This window comes from Prinia subflava, chromosome Z (genome assembly GCF_021018805.1).
Source record: "Prinia subflava isolate CZ2003 ecotype Zambia chromosome Z, Cam_Psub_1.2, whole genome shotgun sequence".
Lineage (NCBI taxonomy): Eukaryota > Metazoa > Chordata > Aves > Passeriformes > Cisticolidae > Prinia > Prinia subflava.
In genome coordinates, this window is record NC_086283.1 from 26539150 (window position 1) to 26565811 (window position 26662).

Genomic DNA, 26662 nt, shown 5'->3' on the forward strand with positions numbered 1-26662 from the left:
CGGCGGGGCGCGAGACAGAGTGTGTGACCTGCACGACCGTCTCTGCCCCCTCACACAGGCTCCGCCTCCCGGGGGGGTCAGCTTCGTCGGCGACTCCGCCCTTCCGTGCTGTCAATCACAAACACGACTCACCCTGTTTTCTCCTGCCGCGCCCCCGCCCGCTCGTCAGACGTGTGGCCCCGCCCCTTCCTCAGGCTGCGCCCCACGCCGGCCGTGGCGGGAAGCGCATGCGCAGGGTGCGGATGGGTCCGGTCGCGATAACGTCATGCGTGGGTGTGGCCGCGCAGGCGCATTGCCCGCAGCGGAGGGTCGAGGCCGCCGCCCGGAGCCGCCGGCGGGGCCGGGGCGGGCCCTGAGGGGAGACGGCCCCGAAGCGGCCGGGTGAGGTCGGGGCTACGCGGCTCTGGGAGTCTGACATCTGGCTGAGGTTAACTGGGTGGGCTATCTGCCCCCGGAGGTTTGGGGGTGTTAGTGATATTATTGTTTACTGCTGTTCCGTTTGTTTTTATATACGGTGTATAGAATATAGTTTATATATCAAGAATATTAAATAGAGTATATGAAGAATATATATGGTATCTAAAGTAAAATATATGAGATTATAGGTTTTTAGAGAATACATATGTGGTATATAGAGTGTAATGAACAGTCTTACACTGTACACTTACACGCATTAACAGAGTGTAAAACATTTTGAGTCTGTGTTTAAATACGAGCAGTAGTGGCAGAGACCTAGTTCATTAACACCTTCTGGGGAGTACGGCAGAGGGTCCAGCTGAGCAGAGCCAGGTGCTGTCAGAGCTCTGGGGCCGAGGAGGTCTGATAGGAGCCTCAGCTCACTAACAATGCAAATCAGAGGAAGGGGGACGTTGAGGGAACAGTGATTTCCGCTGAGGAGTGAACTGCTAGGCCCGCTCCAATCCCGCTCTATACCCATTTTCTGTCACTTAAGTGACAAATGCTGACGGAGCCGGTGGTGGCACGGGACAGTGTACGTGGGTTGTGTCTGTCCAGGGCAGCCAGCTCCTTCCTCCCCGGATGGATGGGCTGCTGTTGCCAGTGGTGTGCCGGATGCTGCTGGGAGTCAGAACTGGTCGGTTTTCTGCATCCAGTTTGCTGTGTCTGGTTCTGGGCTTCATGGCAGAAGAAAGAGAAAAGTCTAGTGGAGAGGGCCCAGGGGAGGCCACAGAGAGGATTTGGGGTGTGGAGCATCTCTGTGCTGGGCAGAGACTGTGGGAGCTGGGCCTGGTCAGGCTGGAGAAGGGAAGGCTGAGAGGGGATCCCATCAATCCATACAAACATCTCCAAGGGGTGCCAGAGGATGGGGCCAGGCCCTGCTCAGTGGTGCCGGTGCCAGGATGAGGAGCAAAGGCCATCAAATAAACCACAGCAAGTTCCACCCCAGCAGGAGGAAGAACTTCTCTCCATGGAGGGGCAGAGCCCTGGAACAGCTGCCCAGGGAGGGCCTGGAGTGTCCCTGCATGTCCCTGAACATCCCAACCCCAGCCGGACACGTTCCTATGTCACTGCTCCAGGGGACCCTGGCTGGGCAGGGGGTTGGGCTGGATTAGCTCCAGAGGTCCTTTCTAATCCTAATAATTCAGTGGTTCTGTGATTCTCGGGATGGTGTGAGTAATACTGTTCTCAGTTTAGAGGAGTAAGGTTTTGTGAGTGGGTGGAAGAACGGAAAATCCTCAGAAGCTGAAGGTGATGCAGGGTAGAGCTGTGACGGTGGTAATGTCATTACACTGCTGATGGAGTTCTGTCCTTCTGAGGAGTCTGTGCTTAAATAACGGAATGGCATTTTTCAGACAGGACAGTTTGTTGTGGTGTGTCCTGTAAGCTTGTCCTTATATGTCTGAAAACTTCTGCAGCTTTTGTCTTCACCCTGTGATTCAGCTCCTGAATTTGCTGTGGCAGCAGCCACCTCAGCTTTTGGTTTAGGCAATAAGTTGTTTTGCTCAGCAAGAATAGTTTTTGTTTTTATTTAAATTTTTCATGCAGTGTTTGTTTGGTTGTACTCAACTTCTCTATCCGGTTTATTGCTGATGAGTTCTGTGGGCAGCTGTTCCCTTAAACTTTTTGCCTATAGGGCCTCAGGCCTATGTGTGGGTGTATGGTGTTGAGGCATGGGAGGGGGCTGTTGTTAAATTCCTTCAGTACCCCTGTTGCCTTTTTGTTGGTCTTAGAATTAAGAGTTAGACATGGGTAAGGGATAAAAGGGGATTTATTTTGGTATTTAATAAGGATTTTTATGGTGTAATAATTTGTCAAGGTGGAATATGCCAAAAGGCATATATACAGTATTTGCTGTATACAGTTTTATAGATTTTGTAAATTAGTATATTTATCAAAGACGTTTTAATGAGAGGTTTAAATTAATGGTGTGGGTTTTTTTATTTTAAAGTATTTTTTCTTAGATGGGTCTAATCTTAGTTTACAGGATGTGTTTTAGAGAGGGGTTTTGGTTTCTCAAGACAGTGTAAGGTTTTCTGGTTTCTAACTGTGAGGCTTTGGTGATGTTTGGTCTTTTGGCCTGGTAGAATACTAGGATTATGCTAAAATATGAGGCCTAAAGAATTGCAAATATGGATGTTAAGGGTACTGAGAATATGTAAAAAGTATATTAAAAGAAAAGGCAAAAAAATCATTGTGGCATCATCCTTAGGTTGGGAGAAAGGACACAGTGTAGTCCATGAGCATTTTACTGTGAACTTAGTGCTTAGTGGTCGTGTTTATAGTGGAGATTTTGTTCTGCTTGTGGTAGTTGCTGGGGTGGTAAGGTGAAAAAAACCCCAACATTTCAGTCCTCTTAAAATCCTCAGTACAGCTTTCTGCTCAGGCTAAATATAATGATTAAACACTGTGATGGAGCTGAAACAATGTAACTGTGCAGTGAGCAAAAAGACTGCAGTTGTTGTGTCCAGAATTAAAGTGGCTCCTGTGGTAAGATCTCTAGAAGGGAGACCCATGTGCCCTTTTGTATCCCTTTGCCTCTAAACCCCAGATTGGGCTGTTTTAGTTTGTTTTGTGTAAAAGCAGGCCTGGCCTCTGCAGCTGTAACAAACTGCAGGTCTGGTAGTGCCCATACGTACGATCACTACAGAGAGCAGTTTTCAGGGGTTCTTAGACATCAAAAGGTAGCTTGTCTCCAGACCTTGAATTGGTTACTTGGTAATAATTAACGTATCCATTCTGTTTCGAAAGTCATCACCACTGAAAACTGCTAACTACCTCCATTTACAGAGTGTATCTGGAAAAAAAGCCCTGGCAATCCATCTTCTAAATTGGCCACTCAGTATCCCAGCAGCTGTGTGTTATCTTCTCCTTTAAATAAGAGTGTATTGAGAAATCCCCAGTGGAATGTTGGTTTTGAACTCTGGAAGATGTTATTACCTGTTACGTTAGAAGGGATAAGTAATTTATAAAGGATATAAAAGAGGTCTTGAAGCCTATGAAGTGTTTTTAAATGCCCTCTCACACTTGCCGTGAGTGCAGTCATCGAGTTCTCGGGATTTGCATTCCACAGTTAATAGTTACCAGTTTTAATGTGGTAGAACTATTGCCTCTGTTTCCTAGGTCTGTGTGGTGCTGTGTTGGGAATGTCAGACCGTTTGTTGGAGATCTAAGATGAGCCTGTTTGGGGACGCAGCAAAGGTGTATCTGGAGAAGTGACATGTCCAGTGTGCACTTCTTTGTAGTACCTTTTGTGCTTTGGTTATTATTTTCCCATTTTGAGATGGACTGCTATTTTATCATCAGGTCCCCTCCTACATAAATATTTATCTTTAATTGAAAGCATGTAGTCTTTAACAGACAGTGATTTAAATATTGTTTAAGAGTTTTAAAAATATTTATAAAATGGACCTGGTGATAGCCTTAAGTTGTATGTCTCTTTGCACTATTAGGAATTTTTTGCCTCAGATAAAGTTATAAGCATTAAGTTTATTTTTAAAAAATACTAATCTGTGAACTAGTTTAGAGAGTGTCTAAGTGACTGCATTCAGAGCTCTAAAAACACATTCAGAAAACAACAGTTGTGCCTACCTAAAAAAATGTATACAGTGGTGGTGCTCCTGGTTTCTGATAATTGCAGTGTAATGTAATTCTTCTGTTGCAAAGTCTTAAACGAATATGCTCAAAACAAATGCCTTTTGTTGAAGCAGGTGGTTTCTCCAGACTCTTCGCTCCGGGAAGAAAGCAACCATTTAACAAAAACGTGTCACCAGAGCTTTTCCATAGCTTCTAGTCCATCAGTGTAAGCATTGGGACAGGCTGCAGGCAAAGCCAGGCAGCAGAAAATAAAACTTGTTCCTCTTGCTTAAAGAGGATTTGAAACATGAGAAACTAGAATGCTTTTACAATTCTTTGGTGATGCAGACACATGAAGTCAGGACAGAGAGGTGCTAGAGGGACAAGGGGTTAGTGCTGGTCTGCCCTCTTTTGGGGGTTTTGATTTTGTTGTGGGTTTCAGTTTTTTGTTTGTAGGCCTACTGTAGGAAAGATGAAAACCTATGAAAAATTTGAGGAAAGAGTAGTGGAAGTAGGAATAATACATATGCTAGTTTTTCAAGGTTAGGCTAGTTATTCAAAACATTTTACCAAATCAAACAACCATTTTACTTAAAAAATAGATTTAACTAAACAGAGCAACATTATAGGATTGGTAGACTGAGGTATGATAGTTTTCTAAACTCTCTGTAGAAGTGAGTTAATCTGTATTAAATAGCTATAAATATTGACATATGATTTTTAGTTCTACAGTTCTTTTCACTGAGTTCTGTTTTTTGGAGAGTTTAGTGGGCCAACGCTGTACAGCATCAATACACCCTTCTAATTAGCATTGTAATCTAATAAGAGATAGTGTTGAAGTCTAATAATGCCCTTATGCTTAAATCAGAATTTGTTGTGTGTCTCTCAATAGTGCAACACAATGAATATTCTCTAGGTCTTTTAAAATAAAAGGCAAAGGAAGATGGAATAATTACTTGCCTCACCCAGTATTTTTTTTAAATAGGGAAGGTTTTTGTTTTTTATAAGCTTCTGTTTTTATTGATATCTGTGCTGTCTGGTGAAATTGTATAATAAATACCCACAGAGAACACAAATCAACATTAGACATCTTCTGATGCCCGGTTTTCTTGTAACCCTTCAATATTTCTTGTTTATGTGGTCTATCTGACTATTGACTGTCCACAGATACGTGCTTTAGGGGTGAGATCTGTACTTTGATGTCTCTCAGTGAATCACCAAAGTTGTTAATCGTGTAAGGTTCTTAATTGACATAACTTCCAGTTCATGTTGTTACATCTCCCTCTCCGGGAGGCTGTGATTGTTACAGGAAAGAGCTGTATTCAGATGGGTGAGGAGAAGGGGCACTGAGTCTGTGCTTGCTGCTCTTTGAGCAGACAACTGTCGGACACTTGCATTAGAGTGCAGCCTGAAGACCTTGGCTGGGACTAACTAATGGCCATGGATATCAAAACAGTGATACATTCGGGTTGTTCATTGTTGGCTTACCTATGGACAAAAAGTACTGCATTGCTGCGTGTTTGTTTCACCTTTCTTATGCTTTTGCAAACCTCTGTTTGAACTTCACGTTGCCTTAAAGTGTTCTTGTCCATGCATAATAACGTGGTAAAAACTGCATCACAGGCGGTGAACAGTTACATATTAACATAAGTTAAAGCTCTTGATCTGAGCTATTCAGTGAGGGGGAAGTAAGGCACGGAATCTTGATCTGTAGCTGCAGGGTGGCATGAGTAGTGTGAGAGGATTTAAGTATTTGTTTGGGCTCTAGGATTTTAGAAGGGTGGTTGGACATTACTAGGTGGTCACAACACCAGCTGCATTGGGGTAGGGTGTTAAGTCAGTGCAGAGGCTGAATGCACTGATAAAAGCAGAAGGAAAACTAGATAGCTTTCCAGAGGTGTAGTTTGCAGACACTAGACTAAATGGATCTCAGCCTCTTCAGTTTGCTCAAAGAAACTGTAAATATTGAGGTTTGATGGGTAGTTCCACTGTATGTGTGTTCAGCCATTGAACAAGATGTGCAGTTGGAAAGCAATTCTGAGTGACCAAAGAGCCATAAAATTGAGTGTCTGGAAAGGTTCATTAAACAAATAAACCAGGGTGTTTTGCAGTGGGGAATGTGGTTGATAAATAGGTAGCTTTCTAATCAGCTGATAAATCTATAAATAAGAGTTTTATGTTCTTGAGGTCTCAGAAGTATAGTTGTTTAAGTGTTTTGAGTAGAACAGAAATGATAAGCTGAACTACTATGTTGGATTTTTAATTTTTATTATTATTTACACAGTTCAGTTGTGTTAAAAGGTAATAATGGCCTGTTTTGTTTTTTGCCTGTGACCTTGCTGACATTGTAATGCCATAGCAGATGCTTTCAGATGCATTTTTTTTTAAAATAAGTAGCCTCAATTTTGCAATTTGAAGTGAATTTGGGGGTTTATTGTCCATAGTGCTAAGTACACTGAACATATCTAGAATACTTGGAGGCTGCAGCCCTGTTTGTGCTTAGGGTTTGTTTGCATGGAGAGAGAACAAAGTATTTATAAAAATAAAAAAATACCTCATATGAGCGGCTCTCTAATACGAGCACTTGGGCTTTGTAAACAAAAAACACTTTGAATTAAAAGCTGTATTTTTCTCTGTAGGTTTAAGAAGGCTAAGGCTTCACTAGAGCTGTGACTAGAATGGACAGTTACTTTAAAGCTGCAGTCTGTGACTTGGACAAACTGCTTGATGAATTTGAGCAGAATACAGGTTGGTTTCTGCATTGCCTTTTTCATGGAAGTACATGGTCAAATGACTGTTACCATGGAGTTCGAAAGTAGCATCTGCTAAGTAAAAGCTTGTATTGATGAGTAGATGGGATGGAGAGGGAGTACACTGTGGGAAGAGAAGAGTCTTATAAATTTTGCTTTTGATCTCTTCTTGCTTAAAATAGATGAATGTGAGTGCTTCAGAACACCTCAAAATCCCTATGACTCAAAGCTTTCTTCAGTCCTGGATTGCTTAGAGCATGCACACCCAGCACCAGAGCTGCCAGAGGATGCTGCCAGATGTCCTGACCCAGAGGAGAGCTCTCTCTGTGCCCCTGCAGGGACAAGTGATGTGCTCAGTTTCTCACCACCCAAAGAGAAGGCTGTTGCTGGACCTGACCTTTTGTCCACTGTGGACAGTGGTTCACTACATGAAATTCAGACTTTGAGCCTGGGGAGGTGTAGCATACCCGTGTGTGACCTTGTCAGTGACACAGCGAATTTAATCCACTCAGTGGCTGCTCGTGAAGGGACTCGGAAGCTGCAGCCAGATGACTTCCAGGGCAGCGAAGGGCCCGCTGGCTGCGGCGTGTCTTGCGTCCCCATTCCTCTTTGTGTGACACCGCCTGACTGCAGCGGTGCTACCTGCACAGAGCAGAGTGGTGGCGACTCAGTGTTACAAGATTCAGGGCATCTGACTGCAGAGCAAAGTAATAATTTCACTTTAAAATCAGAGAGTTATGGTGAAGGAACAGTCCTGGGCCTGTGGGATGATCAACACAGGACGGAACCTGTAAAGTGCAATGAAGTATTCAACCACCCTGGACAAACTGCTGCCCTTGATACTGAATGTGTCACTGTAACATCACAGAGTTTGAATGCACAAAGTCCCAAAGAACAGAAAGCCTGTGAAAAACTGCCTTTTGAACCACAAGACAACAGTGCATGCTCTGCAGCAAGCAAAGAAGTGTATGGAGGAAATGCCATAGGAAAGGTAGACCCAAATGATGGGAGTAATGCTGATTCCATGCCTTCAGATCTGCCGAAGAGGCATCTGTTGCACAACAGCAATGCAACAATACCTGGAAATTGTGTCTTACCAGGCTCCTCGTGTCAAATAGGAGCTGAAGTAGAATTGGAAAAGGAAGACATGGAAGAGAATTTAGATAGTGAAGAACTTAATAGCAGTGAAATACTAAGCAGTGTTTCCGGTTCGTGTGTGTCAGCTGAGGATGTTCAGACATCTCTGTCTTGTCTTTCCCTTCCTGTGTCCATGTGTGGTTCATTAGTTGTAACAGAAGAAAAGGTTAATCCTCTACCTCAAGATACAGTGGCAGTTGTTATTAGTGATACTGTAACTGTTCCTGCTGGAGAGTCTAAAACTCGTCTCCCCCGCAGGGAATCCTGTGAAAATATTAGCTGCCATGGGCAAGAAGATTTAGCTGAAATCAGTGAAAGTACTGCAGAAAAAAGTAGGGATGGAGAGAAATACAATACTGAGAATGTAATTGATGATGGTGATTCTCAGCAAATCAAAGCTTTTTATTCTGCTTCTCTTGACCTTGGAGCTGACCCATATGGTGTTGGTATAGACACCTGTTATGATGAGAGCATGAGCTCTGTTATGGCTGACTTCACTGTTGAGAATGTTATTAAAAGTGATATTCTAATAAGCGATGCAGAGCTTGATGATTTCTTGTATGGACAAAGTCTGCAGTCCAGTGTGTTGAGGTCTTCAGACAGTGATGGTAACTTGATGGAAGCTGATGCAGATGGAGGGAATTTAACAGATCTGAACAACCTAGATTTGATGGAGGTCAACGAAGAACTTATGCAAACAGAGCTGGAGGAGATAGTGAGCATTAGTAGTAACCTTAAAGCATCTATTCCTGACAATGAGGCGGAAGCTGCAGCAGAAGTCAGCATGTCTGGTAGTCAGGGCATGACTGAGAGTGGCAGTGGAGCTCTGGCTTCTGACGTTTGTATTAAAGGTGCAAAACCAAAGCAGTTGCTTGAGCTTTCTCGAGGAGCTGCTGGTCAGGAACAACTGAATAGAACAAACGAACTTGAAAGAGAAAATCAAGAATCTGGTTCTGTCATCCCAGAAGCTCCCCTCTCAGACGCTAGTGTGAATATTGGTAATAATTCTGAACCTGGGGAAAGCCGCTCTGAAGCTGGAGGAAATCAAACATCTGAAAGCAGCAAATCACATAAAACACCTCCAACTCTGTCATGGAAACAGCCCCTGTGGGTCCCTGACTCAGAGGCACCCAACTGCATGAACTGCCAGGCCAAGTTCACCTTCACAAAGAGACGACACCACTGCCGAGCCTGTGGGAAGGTAAGTGGAAGGGGTCTTGTGCTGCTGACAGAAAATGGAGATTGTGATTTAGGCATAATCAGGATAGAGAGGGGAAAGAAAATTGACAGAAGCTTTCTAGGCTCAAAATACTTTATTTAACAAAGACCAGTTTTTATTTTCCCTCCATAGGAACCTAAAGACTGATGTTAATTAAGAAACATATGACCTTTTTTGTGAAAATTGTGGTTAAAAGGAAGTACAGAGTAAGTTCTTATCTGCCATTAGTGACTACGCTGATGTGTTTTACATGGAATAGAGGAGATGAGATAATGGACTCCTTCGTCATAATCTTACTGAATCGGCTTATTGAGCTTTTAACTTAAGTATTTATGTTTTAAAAAATGAGGTGGTGATGATGAGACTCATCAGTGGTTTTGCTAGTGATTGTAACTGTAGAGTACTGCCCATGAACCTGAGGGAATTTCAGTCTTTCAGGAGCTGTAGCAGCAGTACCAATGCAAAAGTATTTATGGTCTAAATCTGTCTCCTGGTGTGTTTAGATGTATCATTTTCTAAGGAACTCATCTTAGGGGAAAAGTATATGATTCATCAACAAAATGGGTAATTACAGAACATTTTTTCAACCTGAGGTCTTCTACAGAGAGTGATGCCAGAGCTGATACTCAGCTGAGAATTCCCTTGTGATCTGCGGTGGGTTGTACTAGTGCATAAATGGAAACACTAGCAATACTAATGACCTCACTGTTCAGTGTTGCTCTGTAAGCTCCAAGGATGAGGAGACAGAGCAAAGAGTCAGTGTCACTACTAAATTTTAGGTTTATCTGATCTGTTAGTGTCAGTACTAGATATTTGCATCCCCAATGTTTAGCACCACCAGGAAAGGCATGGAGGTTTTTCTTTCCACCTGTCTTCTAGCACTGTGTATTCAAAGCATGATGCTCGTTTACTCAGCTGCAACCAGTGTGAGCTAAGATGTAGGTGTGAATTGGAGTGTCCGGGAAATTAAGAACTCCTTGTGCCATTGAATTTACTGCCAGAATATCCTGGTGAGATTTTGTGATGGTTTAAAACACAGTCCTTCAGAGTGGGCTCTGTTTTAGTCACAAGACTGACTGACTTCCAGTTCCCGTTTTACATTTGCTGTGAACTTCTCATACGTTGTCTAGAGATGGGGATGGGAGACCCTTCACTGCACGGTCCTGTTGACAGCTGTGAGTGTGTCAGCTGAGGGGCTCTTGGCAGAAAAGCAGTGTAATTGGTGGGACCATCTAGGTGTCCCTTTATTAGGAAAATAGTGAAGGCAGCATGGGTTGTCTAAACCTTACAGATCTGGCAGTGCTGTGCAATTATAGCTTGTCTGAATGTGCAGCTTAACTTTCTGCCTTGTAAGACTTTTTGTCTTTTTAATAGCAACTTTTTTGTCTTAAAAAATCCCAAAGCAGACATTTCTTGTGAAGCTCTTGTTTGTTGTGTCTTGAGCCACTTGGAAAATAAGGGAAAGCTGGTAGGAATTCACAGTTGTCCTCTGTGGACTGTTCTAGAAGACAATTGTATGGATTCCCATGATCTCACCTCTCCTTTATCAATGAAAACTTGTAGACTGTGGCATCTGTGCTGGAAGGAAGTGTGAAGTTAGTGGTTCCTGTTTTCTCTCCCATCTGCAGCCCTGCAAAGGCCAAACAGCTTTGCAGTTCCTTTGTCCAGGTGTTTGTCTCTTGCTGTGGTACCCTTCGTCTTCCTAGTTCAACCAGGACCCAGTTGTTTGCTCAGCTATTCACCTCCTTTCTCCTGTCCCTTACTTTGGCTTCACCTTTTAGGTGCATTAGGATTAATCCTCCTGCAATCCCCTGCAGGAACCAGTCACCAAGGGTATGAGGAGAGTACTTCTTGCAGTGGACTCTGCTGCTTGGCATTTGAAGCCCTGAAGTGGATTATAACTGATTAGCAATTAATCCTCATCAATTACATTCTTAATGCATGTCCTGAGCATGCGTGTTTACTATTGAGGTAGATTACCTGTGGCACTAATCCAGAAGCAGCTGGAATAGTTTCTTTTTTTAGCTCATATTACACTGATCAATCACTGCTTTTACAGCGACTTTTCATGCTTAGAGGAGTTAGTTGTAATAACTTTCTTTTTTCCTGTGCCACTACTGTTGGGGATTTCCCCCTGTCATCACCCTTTGATCCAGTTGGTTTTTCTGGATTGGGAGCAATTAGGAGTAGAGAAGAACTTTAGGGGTTTCAGAAGATCTTTTGTAAAGGCTCCAGAGTCTGCATATAGCTAAAAATGGTGTGACTCGTTAAAAACTTGCAGATCATCCTTGAGAGAACATGAGGGGAAAGCGACAAAAGCTCCAGATATTTATGGCAACTCTTGCAAAACACCATCTATTCTAAAGACATAATTCTTTGAATAGGATTGTGTAGATGTTGTCCAGGCTAATGAGACACACTTTCCCCTCGTTTCTGCTTAAAAATAGATGGGATATATATCCTATTGGAATAGAAGAGCATATTCTGTTCTTCCAAAGCAGCGTTCCTTGAAAATACTTGTCTGAAGTGAGCTTGTCCCGTGCAGGCAGCACTGCTTGTTCTTGCTGAGGGAGCAGGAGAGCCACTCAGCAGCCTCAGCGCATGAGCCAGCCTGCCCCAGGAGCCTGCAGCAGGGAGCTCTGGGCACCCTGCTGTCCCCAGGTGGAGAGGCAGCCTTGATGTCTGACAGACTGGTGACAGCTTCCTGAGAGCCATGGTGAGCACACAGTGCTGCAGAGATGTTCCTAAAGCACCAAAGCAAGTCCCAACTCTGCATCTCAGTCCTTGGCCCTAGCGCTGGTGTGTAATGTAAGATACTTTAAAGGAGGATCAAAAGTAGGAGTGAATTTGGGATAGGTGGTGTGACCTGAAATTCTTTTCATCACTCCAGATAAGAATTTTAATGGAATTTCAGTTGAGTCCTCCATGTTGCTGCTTTCTGCTGGGTGTATATTACGGGTTTTGTTCTTTGTTATTTATGTTTTTTCTGAGGATTTCTTTGTCAGGGATTAAGATACAGGCTTGAATACAATGCTGCAGATGGTTTAGAATGAAGCAAGTGTATTTTTTTAAGAGTTTCCTATTTGCTGTGCAGTATGTCTATAATATTTAATACAGTCCTTTTCTGATTCAGGTTTTTTGTGGTAACTGTTGCAAAAGAAAATGCAAACTGCACTACATGGAGAAGGAAGCAAGAGTCTGCACTGGCTGTTATGATGATATTAATAAAGGTAAAGAGGTTTTTTTGAGTAATTGCAGTAATCATTGAAATATCTTTCTAACCTTTGTTCTTTTTTGGGAGCCTGATTACTTTAATTGGTGTAGGTTTTCCTGTTTCTGAGATGGAGGGATAAAGAATAATAGTACTTCTTAATTGGATTCTAGGTCTTATTTTGAACTTTGAGTCTCAAGTTGGTTGTTTTTTATTAAAACAAAAGACAAAAAACAACAACAACAACAACAAAGTAGTTTTTAACTCTATGGGAAAATAGAGTCCTACTATAAATAGGAAATTATAGCAGAATACAATTTATCCTTTTGAGTCATCTAGAATCTAGCAGGAGTTATCCTCCCTCCACAGTAGCCCTCTGCGTGTTTAAAGGCCACATCCCTGCTTGTTCTCACATGTTGTTTGCCCACTCAGTGCTGTTTCCTTTCCTGGTGCTTTTACGAGTCACTTACCAGGGCTGCAGTAAATGATTCATCAGATAACCTTTTCTTAACTGGAAGCTAACCATGAATGCTTATGAAAATATCAGGGGAAACAATTGAGGTCCTATTGATGGGTATGTAAAATAAGTTGAAAACATGTCAGGTTTTGAACAGGCCACCTGAGTGGAGTTCAGCCTGACAGATGTGACATGGATTTGCCCCAAGGGTCAGGGGTCACAGTGATATAGTCACTGCAATGCTTCCTGGAGGACAAGGGGAGGTCTCTTTATCTCATGAGAAATGAGGCAATTATGCAGGTAGAAGATAAATCTAAATTTTTTTCCATACAACAGTTTGGAAGCTAGATCACAAACTGTGCATTGCCTCTGCCAAGAAAACCCCACCCACCCACAGTACTGCTCTGCAAATGGAATTTAATCAATTTTGAGGTCTTAAAAACTAACCACATTATTTTAGCACAGGCATTTGAAAGGATGATGAGTCCAACTGGTCCTGTCCCCAATTCCAGTGTCTCCTCTGAACATTCTTCCACGGTTCCATCTGTAGAGGAGGCTCAGATGCCTGGTAGTGCCAGCTCTCCTTCACCATCTGCATTGTTGCCGATCTCAGCACTTAAACAACCTGGTTTTGAAGGTACAGATGGTAAATATAACATATATCTAACACTTTGAGAGTCTCTTTGGGAAGAGCTGCTTATCACATTTTTTGTGTGGAACAGGAACACTCTGAATGGAAACATTTTCACTCCCCAATTTTGGTGCCAGGCCTAAGCTGGTCCTAAATCTCTATTTATGAAACGTGGATGTTATTTTTTTCATTACCTTCTTTCTTTGTATTGTAAATCATCTTGTGTAGCTGTCCATTTTATAATTTTTACATGTCCTGGGAGATCTCTGGCTTGTGTTGGACTGCCAGTCTTAGAGTAAAGACAAAAAGTAGCTAGCTGTTCAGGGAGAAGTTACAAGGGAGGAGCAAAGGTTAATTCTCTGTGTAAATACCAATGATTAGTGACTAACTAGTGTTCCAGTTTTATTAAACATCTGACCTTCTTCAAAGAAAACACATTTTTAAACAAAGGGTTAAAATCAACCTCTTTTGCAGTGTATTTCATCTTTTAGTTGTGATGTACATTTCATTCTTACGTCATTACAGAGGGATGGTTGAGGAAGTAGCCGTCCGTAATAAGAATTGATAGATTTAACTGTAGCAGGGCAGCTTCCTCTGCAAATGAGAGATTTTGTTGCATGTATTTGCCTGATTGGAGACTGGCTGATGTCAGCCTCTCCCTGTGCTTAATTCCAGTAAGCAGATTGTCTGTACATTTGGTGGGGAGAAGGGGCTTCACTTTTGTCCCTTTCAGGTGTTGGAACAATGCGATAATACGGAGCTGATGTTTTAACCTGTTGCAGGGCTCTGCCCCAGAGAGCAGAAGAGGGTTTGGTTTGCAGATGGTATTTTGCCAAACGGGGAAGTGGCAGACACAGCAAAGCTTTCCTCAGGAGCCAAGAGGTCGCAGGACTCCAGCCCAGTGAATCCAGACCTACCGGAGACACTCGCGGTAGGAGTTGGGATGGTTTAGCTGCATGAGCTGCCTGTTGGGAGACCTTTGCTTGCCATGGATGGGCCCCTTATGCACCATGACTTCTGATTCACAGCCTTTGGAACCTGTGACAATATTTGAGTATTTTTGGCAGGGGCTGTGAAGTCCTTGGGTTGAAAAACATTGTAGTAACTTTCAATTTGACTAAAACCAAGCAAAAATTTCAAAGGAAAACCTTGTTTGGTTTGAGGTGTCTGTGAATTTTAAAACTGGTGTGACTGAAAATTTGCCAAAGCAGTGGTTTTTTTTTTTGTATACATTGTTTGGTGGACCACTTTTGTGAAGGTGACTTCAGCCACAGTTCTTAAGCCTGTCATTAGCAACATGCTTATAGTGCAAATTTGTGGTTGTTTATTTCCAGTGGCCTGCTAGAGTTTCCGTGATGGATTAGACTAATCTAGTTGCTTAGTGCCCTGCAATACCACGTTATAGGGTGCAACAAAATCTGTTAATTGCTTCTAGTATGAACTAATATTAAACTGAGAGGGGGTTGGTTTTTTTATCACGAGTCATGTGCATACTGTTGAATGAACTGCACTTTAAGAGAAAAGTCCAAAGAAGAGGTATAAGTTTGCTGTGGAAATACTTAGCGAGGTTCTTCAGGAACCTTTTTAAGATACAACATAGCACTGAAGCACTGTCTCAAGTAATAAGTTCCATGATTCTCATAGCACTCAAAAGTTTTTAAAATATATTGTTAAAGCTAAAAAACCAGATCTTTATTATTTGTATATAGAGGATCTGAACACTTATCAGGTGTATAGCATTTAAACCAGCTTTTACTCATGAAGAACTGTAGTAATCAAGTCAAAAAGAGTTGGAATAATCAAAAGATACAGGCTGTCTCTCATTTTGGGGAATGAGCAGGATATTTGCACTTGCGGAAGATGAGCAATGTCTAAAACTAAAAGCAGCATGACAAAGTGAGTGGAAGACTAAAATTAGTTGATAGTTTTCCTGTGCAGCCTCAGAAGCTCAGACAAAATGAGCACAGTGCAGCTCTGAAGCAAAGGCAACACAAAATGCTGAAAGTGCTGCCACAGGGTGCTGTGAAGGGCAGAAATGCCAAGTGGTATGAAACATCGGCAAGCAGATTCCGGGAAGAAGTCTATTACTAGCCAGTGTAGTCATGTTTTTGTCTGTGTTTTTGTGGAATCCTCACTTTGAGGTTGGTGGCTTTTTTTTTATTTTGTGGCAGCATTTGTTAAATGGAGGATTTGCTGGAAGCTGGTGGGACACCAGGAGAACTGCTAGAGGGCAAGCATAAAGTTGCCAGGTTTTTTTCTTGTTGTATGGACAAAGTCTTCCCTCTGGATATAGGATCCAAGTTTAAAGAACCATAATGCACATCTCTGTTTTTGGATGAGGGGAGGGGTCTCTCTCTTGGAGGGGTCTTGGGTGAGATTTTTTTCATTTTTTATGACAGCTGCTATCCTAACGTGCCTGTGTTCATACCTGCTAGTCATACCTGCCTTGGTGGGGGAGCAGTGTGGGTTTGACTCCAAAACAGAATTTAGTCAGACTGAGCAAAGCTACATTCAGCTATTAGTAGAACAGTAGAAATAGCATAGAAGTATGTTTGCAGTACTCAACTGCTGATCCAGTTTGTGTTACCAAACAAATAAATTAACTATGCATCTTCACCCATGTAACTCCTAAACAAAACAAAACAAAACAAAAAAAAAGATGATCCAGGAGAGATTTGCTGGGTTTTTTCTTATTAGGAGGAAATGTATTCTCAAGTTTTGTGATAGATTTCATTGTCTTTTTGCTTCTAGAATGCTAATAATGAAAGTTTAGCTGGTTGTGAGCCAGTGTAGACTTTTTTTTTTTATTTCTTCTTCACAGGCTGCCAACCCAGTGGAAGATGACCTGGTAACTGATGTAAATCAAAAACTGGAGGAAGAAAAAGATAAGATGACAAGAATGGAAGAATTACATCCTTCTGTTCCTTCAGACAGTGCACAGCAGGCCACTCCAGGTCAGAGTGAGGTGGCACCCAGTTACAAATCTGACACTCTAGGAACTGAAGAGTGTTCCCCTGCAGCAGCTGAGAAGAGCAATCCCAGTTCAGTGGATCAGAGCACACGGGATGTGCCTGTCACTGCTTCAAGTTACAGAGCGCTGTGTGGGGTAGAAAACTGGGTGCAACGAGAGATCAGCCTTCTTCCTGACGGTGATCAGCTGCCACCACTTCTGCTTGCAAAGGGTGAAAAGGGGGAAGGTAACAACTGATAATATCTTGAGAAAATAGTTTATATTTCCACATAGAGTCCTAGAATCGTTTGGGTTGGAAAGGACATTAAGCTCATCCAGTGCCACCCCCTGCTATGGGCAGGGATGCCTTCCACTATCCCTGTTTATTTGTAAATACAGACTCATGTGCATGCAATTTATATCTTAATATATTTCTCATGTAATTTATTTGTTGCATACTGGATAGTTGGGTAATGACTGTGCATTTTTAACAAGATCAGTATGTTATGAGAAGAATGCTTCACCACTTAATTGCATTATGGTTGTGGCCATGCCCATCAGAGGTATGGATGAAAACAACACCTGCCAGAATCAGGGTGTGGATGAAGAGTCAACACACATTCAGTCAGGGATTTCCAAAGGAATGGTAGCCCTGGTTTGCACCTTTGCTAGAAGTTGCTGCTTCGGTTCTATATGTTCCTTGAATTTTTAGGGTAAGCTTTTCTCTGGTTGATCCGTAGGTATTCAAATCTTGGGAATAAATAACAGGGTAGGAGGATGGGATGACTGTGTCATACAGTGATTCTAGGTTTGGGTCATTGGCTGCTATAATTAACTTAATCATGTGTTAATTTATTTAGATCTTCTGGTGGAGGAACATCCATTTCACGAAAAGGTCACCTTGCTGCTTGGGAATGGAGGTCCTAATCCATTGACTTTTATTCTAAATGCAAACTTGCTTGTCAATGTGCAGCTAATAACATGTAAGTATTGCACATTTTCTTTTCCATTAAATCAAGCCTTTTTTTTTTCTTCTCTGTCTGTAAAGCAGCATTACTGTGGTATCTTATCTTTTTAAAGATTCCTCAGAAAAGTGCTGGTGCTTCTCAACAAATGGACTGCATGGTTTGGGTCAGGCAGAAATTGTCATTCTGTTGCAGCGTTTGCCAGATGAAGATGTTTTCCCTAGTGAAATATTCAAATTATTTCTTGACATCTATAAAGATGCAATGGAAGGTGTGTCATTTTAATGTCTTAACTTTTTCTTGTGTAGTATATTCTTGCTTATCTTTAAAACCTAAAGTTGATAGGTAGTTTTTCTTGAATTATTTGTCTAATGATTCTGTTGAAAGAGCTTGCAGTGTTAGACTTGAGTTCTAAATAACAGAAACAAAAGAATTTGTTTCATATACTTGTGTAAACATCCTGTTTGCAGGTTTTTTTGTTGTTTAGTCATATTGTGGTTGAGATTCCTTGACTCTATGATTTTAGAACATCTGGTACTTCATGACAGTGCTCATAAATGTAAATATTTTAGGTCTGTTGATCAAAACTCATCAATTGATGTGTTTAGGACTTCTGGAGCTTGTTTGGAGAAACTTAGTTTTGTAGTCAGGTTCATTTTGTGATGAAGTACAGTGCTCTTATTCTGTGGGTTAAGAGACCTGACTGCAGGAATATGTGAGATAAATGGTGGGCTTGCAAGTGTCAGAGGTCACTGCTTAGAGCAGTTCTCTTGGCACTAAAGTGTGAGTGACACAGATCTATAAACACTCTCCATTCCTCTTTCTACAGGAAGGTTCATAAAAAATATGGAAAATATTACTTTTACAGAAAACTTTCTCAGCAACAAAGAACATGGAGGATTCCTGTTTGTTTCACCAACTTTTCAGAAACTTGATGATCAGATTCTACCAGATAACCCTTTTCTTTGTGGCATTCTTATCCATAAGCTTGAAATACCCTGGGCAAAAGTGTTTCCAATCCGTTTGATGTTGAGATTGGGAGCAGAATATGAGGGTAAGTTTTAATAGTTTCAGTAGCTGTATAAATCTAAAGTTCCCCTTGGAAAATACCAGTAGTTTTTAGACAAGCAAGCTGTTTTAAAATCATCTTTACAGTATTTTATATTACACTTGTATAAGCCCAATATGTGGAGCCACTTGGGAATGTTCATTGTCCTGCTAGACTTCTTTGCTTTCTCTTTTTTTTTTACTCTTAGCTGATGAGAAAGCTAAGAAACCAAAACTGACAGTAAAATACAAGGACTTTTTTGACTGTAGGAGAAAGGTTTGAAGGGATATTCTAAAGCCCAGTTTACAACTCTGATGAAATGGTTGTTTTAATTAAATTATTTGAGTTAAGTATATTGGCAAAATATTACTGCTTCATAAACCAAATAAAGGTATTGATTACGTATAAGGATAACTTATTAATACATTGGCAACATCTAGGCACATAAAAGGGCTGTAGCACACTATTGTAGAAGCTGCAAGTCCATAAACGTACCTGTCACCTGTTCATGGATTTTTGCAGCCCACAGTGGACCTCTACCAGCCAGATCCCATCTGTGTTCTGTCTCTTACCAAACCACTTGCTGTGTTTTGTTTTTTTCAAATTTGTCAGATATAACCATGGAGTGGGGGGAAACCACACAGAGGCTGAGAATTAAAGAGGGGCTTTGCTTCCTTTGGTTGGTCAGATACTGAGATTTGGAGACAGAATATAGCTGAAAAAAACTATAAAACTACTTGGAATACCAAGTTTTAGAGTTGTTTATAGGTAAATATGACTTTTTTCCTTCCTAGCCTATCCAACTCCTTTGGTAAGTGTCAGACACCGGAAGCCACTCTTCGGAGACATTGGACACACAATTATGAATCTACTTGTTGTGAGTAGACACTTTATTGTCTTCCCTTCCTGTTGTAATCAAAATTACATGAAATATCCTCCAAACAAAATCTTGAAAGCAGAGCTAATGCTTTTGTTCTTCATACTAGACTTAAAACTGGTGAGGGAGTTAAAAAAGCTGTTTGTTTCATCTTGCTATGCATTAGTTCTGGTAGTGAAAAAAGGCTTTTAATGAGTGAGGGAGATGTTTGGCACCATTGGCATCAATGGCATTTGCTTTGATGCTGGTAGTCATCCTTGTTCAGGTGCATTTTTCTCTTCTGAGCATCACTGTGGTGCAGGGATTCTGGTCTTAAATAGGACGATTTTAAATGTGAAGAAACACTTGACAGGCAGACGCTGTGGAAACTGCAGTAGTAGTTACTTTGTCAGACAAACTTAACCTTGCCACAGTTATTCAGCTTGACTGTCTTTTGTGAAGGACTTTTTGGCAAAATCGTAAGTCAAGTCTGGAATTCATACCATTCCTTGTGGAAGCTTTCCCTCTGTTGCCCAAATAATTTGATTTCAGATTGCAGTAAGCCCATGTTTCTGACCCGTAACCTTTCTCTTCTGATACTTACACAGAACTTACAGCACTTTCCATCCTAGCATCAGGGCAAGGCCATGGAAAGCAAAACAGGTCTCGTTTAGGCAATCACTGCGTCCTCTCCTGGGTGTGGAGACGTACATAGCTGAGATGAAACTGCAGTCTTTGCCCCCTTTTTCCTTTCTGCCTGCACAGGTGTGTGAATCACTGTATGTAAGCAATCAGCTGGAGGAGGTGCCTCATCTATGAACAGCACGTTTCTTCTTCATGTAGTAGTCTCACACTGTAATCCATAAGCCAGCTCCCAGCCTCACCAGTGATGTGCCAGCTCCAATGCATAACTGCACCCTCAGACTTTGGGCAGCCTTCCTGTTGTGCTGCTGCTGAATGGGGTTTCTGTGGAGTTCTTTTCAGGTGGATTGGAGTTACTTGGATTTCCCTTCCTGGCTTTGTCAGCCTGAAGAAGGCAGGGGCAATATGTGCTCCTTGCAGGAGTTGAGTCACTGCATGGCTACAAAATGTTCTCTTGTTGGTGCCTTGGCACCTGTGATGCAGATGCTCAGTTAGAGGTCATGCAGAGCCTCTCCCCACACAAGTGGCTGAGGCAAAGGGCACCTGTGATTTACATCCTTAGTGCTGGATGCCAGTTCCATGGGAACCTTAGGGCATCGAGACGGTTTTGTAAATACCTTTCTTGCTGCAGCTGTGCTGATGGAGGAAGGCACTGATTGCCTTGCTCAGCTGGTGAAAAGAGCCTCTTTATACCTTTTTTCCAACTGAAGTAGTAAAAGCAAACGAGACCATTTCATACCTAATGTTGTTCTGGAAATAAACAGAATTTTGCAGAAGTGGGTGAGGTGATGGGTGATTACTTCTGTCACAGAAAGAGATAAGAAATGGTGCAGTATTCAATCTGTAAATCAATAAATTAGAGCTGTAGGGGACAGGCTGTGAGCCTGGAAACAAACTCATTTAGATCGTGGCTTCCATGCTTCACTTTTCTGTCAGAGAGGGAGAGTGTTGAAATTTTTGCATTCCCTAAAACACTGGGATTCTAATGTGTATGAAGTAGCCATAGAGTAAATAACCTGTTGGTTAATAGACCTAATCTGTCAGCGCTGTGAATTTGTTAATATATTCACTGAGGTGCCTGTCACATACACTTGGTGAGCAAGAAGGGATCCCTAAGTCTTCAGCCACTCTTAATATTACTGTTTTTTAGAAGTGCTAGAGATGTATTTTGAGTACCTTCATCTAAGTGATGAAGGTAAGGAAAAGGTAAGAAAACAGTACTGAATTGTCTGCCAACATACTAAACATACTTTGTCTGTTATAGGACCTTAGAAATTACCAGTATACTTTGCATACCATAGACAACCTGCTTGTTCACGTGGAAATGGGTAGAAGCTGTATTAAAATACCCCTAAGGAAGTATAATGAGGTGAGTACACCTGTTTTAGTTTTCTAATCCAAGCTGCTCTAAGTCTTCATTTTTTGTATAATACTAGTCACACCTCTACCATCAGCTCTTTGAAAAAACCCTCTCTGAACTTTATACTGACCTAAATGTGTAATGGGAAGGGCATGCAACAACCTGAGCACACACTTCCTTTGGGGATATGCTGGAAGGTGGATAATGAGGAGCTGAGATTTAGGATAGCTGTTAAATACTGAAAGACCAGCACTTTCTTCCAAATCTTTCAGCATGTATTTTCAAACATTCTCTCTTACAGATTTCCAGATGATGATGTTTTGCTTAGTAATTTTTTTAAAGAAAATTAAAAACCCAAACAAACAACAACCAAAAAAACCCTCTTAGTGAGATCTACCCAGTGTGGTGACAAATTTTGTGTTGACAGGTGATGAAGGTGATCAATTGCTCTAACGAACATGTAATTAGCATTGGAGCGAGTTTCAATCCCGAAGCAGACTCTCACTTGGTGTGTGTGCAAAACAAGCAGGGTCTCTATCACACACAGGCCATCAGTGCCACGGGACAGCCCAGGAAAGGTAAGAGGTCTGGGGGAGAAAAATCAAATTTCTAGAGCAGAAATGGAAGTTCAGTGTTAGGCTGATGCACAGAAAATGCATCTCTGGTGTTACGTTAAATTGTGTTTTGAGAGGAGTGTAAGTGTATTGTCAATTATGACTGACTGGAGTGACATGAAGTGGAGCTCACTTCCTTCCTACTTTTTCTAGTCACAGGTGCAAGTTTTGTGGTGTTTAATGGAGCCTTAAAAACATCTTCAGGATTTTTAGCTAAATCCAGTATAGTTGAAGGTAAGAATTTTGTTCTGTTCTCTAAGAGACTTAAAAAAGAAAAAAAAATGGCAGCAGTCTTGTGTAAGGCCTTTATGCCTCAGTAAGCCAAACATTTCTTTTCAGGTTTTTTAATTATGTATGAAACCTACTGCAAACAAATGCATAAAAATACATGATAGTTCACCTACTTGTTTTAAAACATTCAAATTTAAACTCTGTTTAATTGGTGCAGGTCTTTCCTTTATGAAACTCTTTTCATTGCCATATTGCTGAAATACATGTACTTGGTACATACATGCAAAAAAAAAATTCCAAAATTAACTTTGAAATGGTCTTTTAGTTTGAGTTCTGTTGACAAAAAAAGGTTTTCTTCCTCTTTCATGTAACATTTAGTGCTGTAGGTAGGGGATGGTTTACTTCTGCGCATTTATTAATTAGCTGTGAGAAATGGTTGGTCTCAGTAGAATTTAAGCCAATATTTTATAAAAAGCTGTGCTGCTTTTCCTGTGGATAATGTGGAATTTTAACTGGTTTTCTTCTAGATGGACTAATGGTACAAATAACACGAGAAACAATGAAGAGCCTACGTCAGGCATTAAGAGACAAGAAGGACTTCAAAATAATCTGTGGAGAAGTGGATGCAGGGGACGTGAAAGAATACGTAGATATTTGCTGGGTAGAAAATGAAGAGAAAACAAACAAAGGGTAAATGTACTACCAAAGCCAGACATCTGAGAGAATTCTTGCTCAAATATCAGCCTTTAGTTTCTTGAAATGAATCTAAAGTACTGTTTTGACAGAAAGTACTTGATACCAAAGATGTTTTATAGTGTCTTAAACCTGCAAAATTAGGTTTCTATTAATGCTGTTAGTTCCCTGTTTAGGATATTTCTTATTTTACCATCTGTATTTTCATAGTGCAAATCCTGTATTGTATTTTGTTGTAATGCTGTTTAAATAGCCTTAAAGAATGGCTAAATACTGTTTCATAGAAGTTACCATATCTGAACTATAAATGTTGTTTAAATTACTAATCATACTGTTGTTTTCCATAGAATTTTAAGCCCAGTTGATGGAAAATCAATGGAAGGAACTCAGAGTGAAAAAGCACAATACAGAGACTTTGAAAGAGATGGAAAAGTTATGAAGTGCACTGAAGTTAGTGAATTACAAAGTTCTTGAGCCTTTTTTACTACTTTTGGAATATTTAAGTGGTAATGTGATGGTACTAAGTGGCACTGTTAAAATGAGCTGATTTTATGTGTAGCCATCCTGCCAGACGGAATGTTCTCTGCAGCTCCTTGGGAGTTTACACACTAACCATTTTTCTCCTCTGAAAAAGACTGAAGTCTGTTAGTGACAGCTCTATAAATGCCTAATGCAGGCGTTCCAATGGTTCCTGATGTATTTTGATTGTGTGCATGAAATACTTGGGTGCTTTGCCAGCAGACAAGCATCAAAGCTTGCCCTGTTCAGGGGCAAGTGATCCTGAGCTATTTTTTTTGCTAACTTTGGGATGTGCCAGGCTGCTGACTGCCCTTCCCTTTCTCTGATCTCAGGTTTACTATTTTGTAAAGGATCATGAACTATCTGGTGCTGTTACCCACCAGTTTGCAAAAGAGATTGCCATTGCCTGCAGCACTGCTCTTTGCCCTCACCTTAAAACCCTGAAAAATAACGGGATGAATAAGATAGGACTCAGAGTTTCCATTGACTCAGACATGGTAAGCTTTCAACTTTTATTGCACACACTCCATTTCCACTGAAGTATCTTCACTTGTAAATACCTTGGATCTCTCCATCAATGTTTCAAGAGTTTTGCCCTACCCAAGATCCAGGCTGAGGATGACATTTGGGGAAGAAGCTGTCTTAGTCATTAATTTCTCACTTCATGGTAGCTGAAATATTCTTTCAGTGTGATACAGCACTTTTTGCATGGTCTTGTTAATACAAAAAACTGTTACTTAGTATCAATATGTTTCCCTCCTAGGTTGAATACTTAGCCGGATCAGGAGGGCAGCTTCTTCCACAGAAGTACCTGAATGATTTGGACAGTGCTCTGATTCCTGTGATTCATGGTGGAATGTCAGATCCCACTGCTCTACCACTGAAAATGGAATTATTATTTTTCATTATAGAACAGCTGTTTTGACGAGGCTGATTACATGCATATACTGATTTGCTAGGTCTGAACACCAAAGTTGTAATGCTACAAACACTAAAAATGTTAAAGTTTCTGAACCTGTTATGTTTTAATAGCTTTTCAAACTGTTTTGGTTTTTTTTTTAATCCCCTCAGATCCTCTCTGGTTCCTCTACTGCAAAAGAGTTGTAGTTTGTATCATGAAGTTCTGAAAGTTTATACTTAATACAGGTGCAGAAGAGTGCAGGTTTTATTGCTCCTCACAGGTGTAGTGTAACTCCAAGTCATAGGATCCTGCCTCTTACCCTCACATTAGTGTGTTACTAAAGTTGCTGGGGTTCCGTGTGATCTCTGCATGTGCTTCCCCCTACAAGAGCTGAACACTGGAGCAGGGCTGGCCCAAAACTGTTTCTTTTCCACAGGACACCAGACCTTCTGTAGCTGCCTGGAGCTCCATGTGCCAGGGCAGCTCTGGCCGCGCAGGGGGAACACTGTGGGTGTGTGGATAAACACCTCACTGAGGTCATTAACCTGGGGATGTGATGCTGGTGCTTCAGGAACATATGCTCTCAATTAATGTTTTATAGAGTAACTGTTTTCTTTCTTGTATTTATAAGGATTTATCTAACTTAAATGGATGCTATTTTTATAAAAAGTGCTTTTTTTCTTTACCCTGTGTTAGAATTCCATATCAATTTGACCTTTCAAGGATTAAGAAAAAACAGGTTACCCTTGATGTAATCTTCATGTAGCAATAAGTCAGACAAGGATTCGGCAGTATTTTTTCTGCTCCTGTCTACTGCTTTTGCCACATTTTAGTAGCCGCCTTTGCTTTCAGGGAGAACAGATGTATTAAGTCTGAATTTTCACAAACAGGTTAATTCTAGTGGAAGGTGTCCCTGCCTATGGCAGGTCAGGTTGGAACTCTTTAAGGCCCCTTCCAACCCAAACTGTTCTGGGATTTTTAGTATACCCGAGGTTCTTGCATAGGATGTATTTTTGATACCGGGTCATTTAGATCTATTTATGTACTTGTGATGCATGTGATTTGTACTGAGGTTCATCGAATTGCAGTTGGGGTTTGGTAGCAGCCACACAACTGCTTGTAAAGAACAGAACCAAAACTAAATATATGTGAGATCTCTATTGTTTTCAGTAAAAATGCTGGTACAATTTTATGAGAGTATTAAAACTTGGATGCCTTCTTGATGCTAATAGGGGATATTTTGTTTTTGTATCAAAAACAATTTGTAATTTAACCTAATCAGCTCTGCTGTGCTTTAACACTCCAGTCCTAGAAGGGTTCAGGCATTGAGATCTTACCCTGGATGGAACTGAGCTGCACTTCAGCTTCTGTGCTGACTTCTTCTGAGAATCTGCATTAGGGAGAAGGGCTGAACTCACACAGAGGACAAATGAAACATCCTTGTTGAAAACAAGCTGCACCGAGGCCCTTGAAGGAGCCCCAGCAAGAGGCTGAACAGCGTTTTGGGTCTGTGACAGGGCCAGTGCATCTGAAGGAACAACTGCCTCTTGGCACTTAACCTCTACTAACTCCTTTTCAGTAATGATCAATAAAGTTAACTACAGTGCTTGCAACCTTCTGCCTCTTACACATATAAAGAAACAAAGACAGATTTGGCATGTGTCTGTCCTGTCTCTGCAGCTTTCTGGGATTCCTGATGTTGCCCCAAAAACGAGATTCATTCCTCAGTGTGTCACAAGCCAACAGCGACACCCTGGAGAGAGACACGCTCGGTGTTCCATCAGTGCTGGGCACGCCTGGGTGCCCGGGCTGTTCCAGCACACCTCACTGCCCTTGCCCTGCCATCATTTACATCCTTTACCGAAAGCCAGAGCTGGTAACTTCCCAAGCACTGCCCTCTGTCAGGAATGATGGCACTGCCATGCAGGGTGTGATCCCAGCCCAGCTCTGCACCTGCTTAGGGCAGGGGCTGTGCCTGGCCTGGTCTGTCTGAGCTGCAGGGCTGACCTGTGGCACGGGCAGGAACAGGCTTCAGCTGCAGCACGTGTGCACCCCGAGCACGTCGACAAGGTTGCAAGGCATACATGGAGGTACACCAACATCCTCATTGCACACAGAATCACAGAATTAATCAAGTTGGAAAATCCTTCCCAGGCCATCGAGTCCAAGCTGTGACTGATCCCCACCTTGTCCCCAGCCCAGAGCACTGAGTGCCACCTCTAGGCCTTCCTTGGACACCTTCAGGGATGGGGACTCTGAACCTCCCTGGGCAGGCCTTACCACCCTTTCCATGGGGAGAAATTCCTCCTGGTGTCTAACCTGAGCCTCCCCTGGCATAGCTGAGGCTTGAGTACATCCCATCTTTACTACATCCCGTCCTACACCCTTCGGAGTTCGGGGGTGTCCGTGACTGCGGGCTCCAGCCACTGCCTGTCCACGGATCAGG

General features: G+C 41.8%; 1 protein-coding gene across 6 annotated transcripts; it reads left to right on the forward strand.

Annotated features, from left to right (window-relative positions):
- Positions 1-250: 250 nt before the first annotated feature.
- Positions 251-25829, forward strand: ZFYVE16 (zinc finger FYVE-type containing 16). Of its 6 annotated transcripts, none has more exons than XM_063422425.1 (18): positions 251-381; positions 6672-6780; positions 6965-9120; positions 12272-12368; positions 13267-13452; positions 14220-14368; positions 16259-16634; positions 17248-17370; positions 17468-17623; positions 18182-18406; positions 19195-19277; positions 21163-21267; positions 21686-21836; positions 22026-22106; positions 22631-22793; positions 23144-23246; positions 23648-23812; positions 24079-25829. In XM_063422425.1, exons 2-18 carry the CDS (start codon positions 6711-6713, stop codon positions 24238-24240), a joined length of 4551 nt encoding a protein of 1516 aa, XP_063278495.1. In that variant the 5' UTR covers positions 251-381; positions 6672-6710; the 3' UTR covers positions 24241-25829. The 6 variants fall into 6 exon arrangements, with proteins under 6 accessions (XP_063278495.1, XP_063278500.1, XP_063278499.1 ...); XM_063422430.1 differs by having other exon boundaries at positions 18221-18406; XM_063422429.1 differs by having other exon boundaries at positions 252-381; positions 13267-13443.
- Positions 25830-26662: the final 833 nt, after the last annotated feature.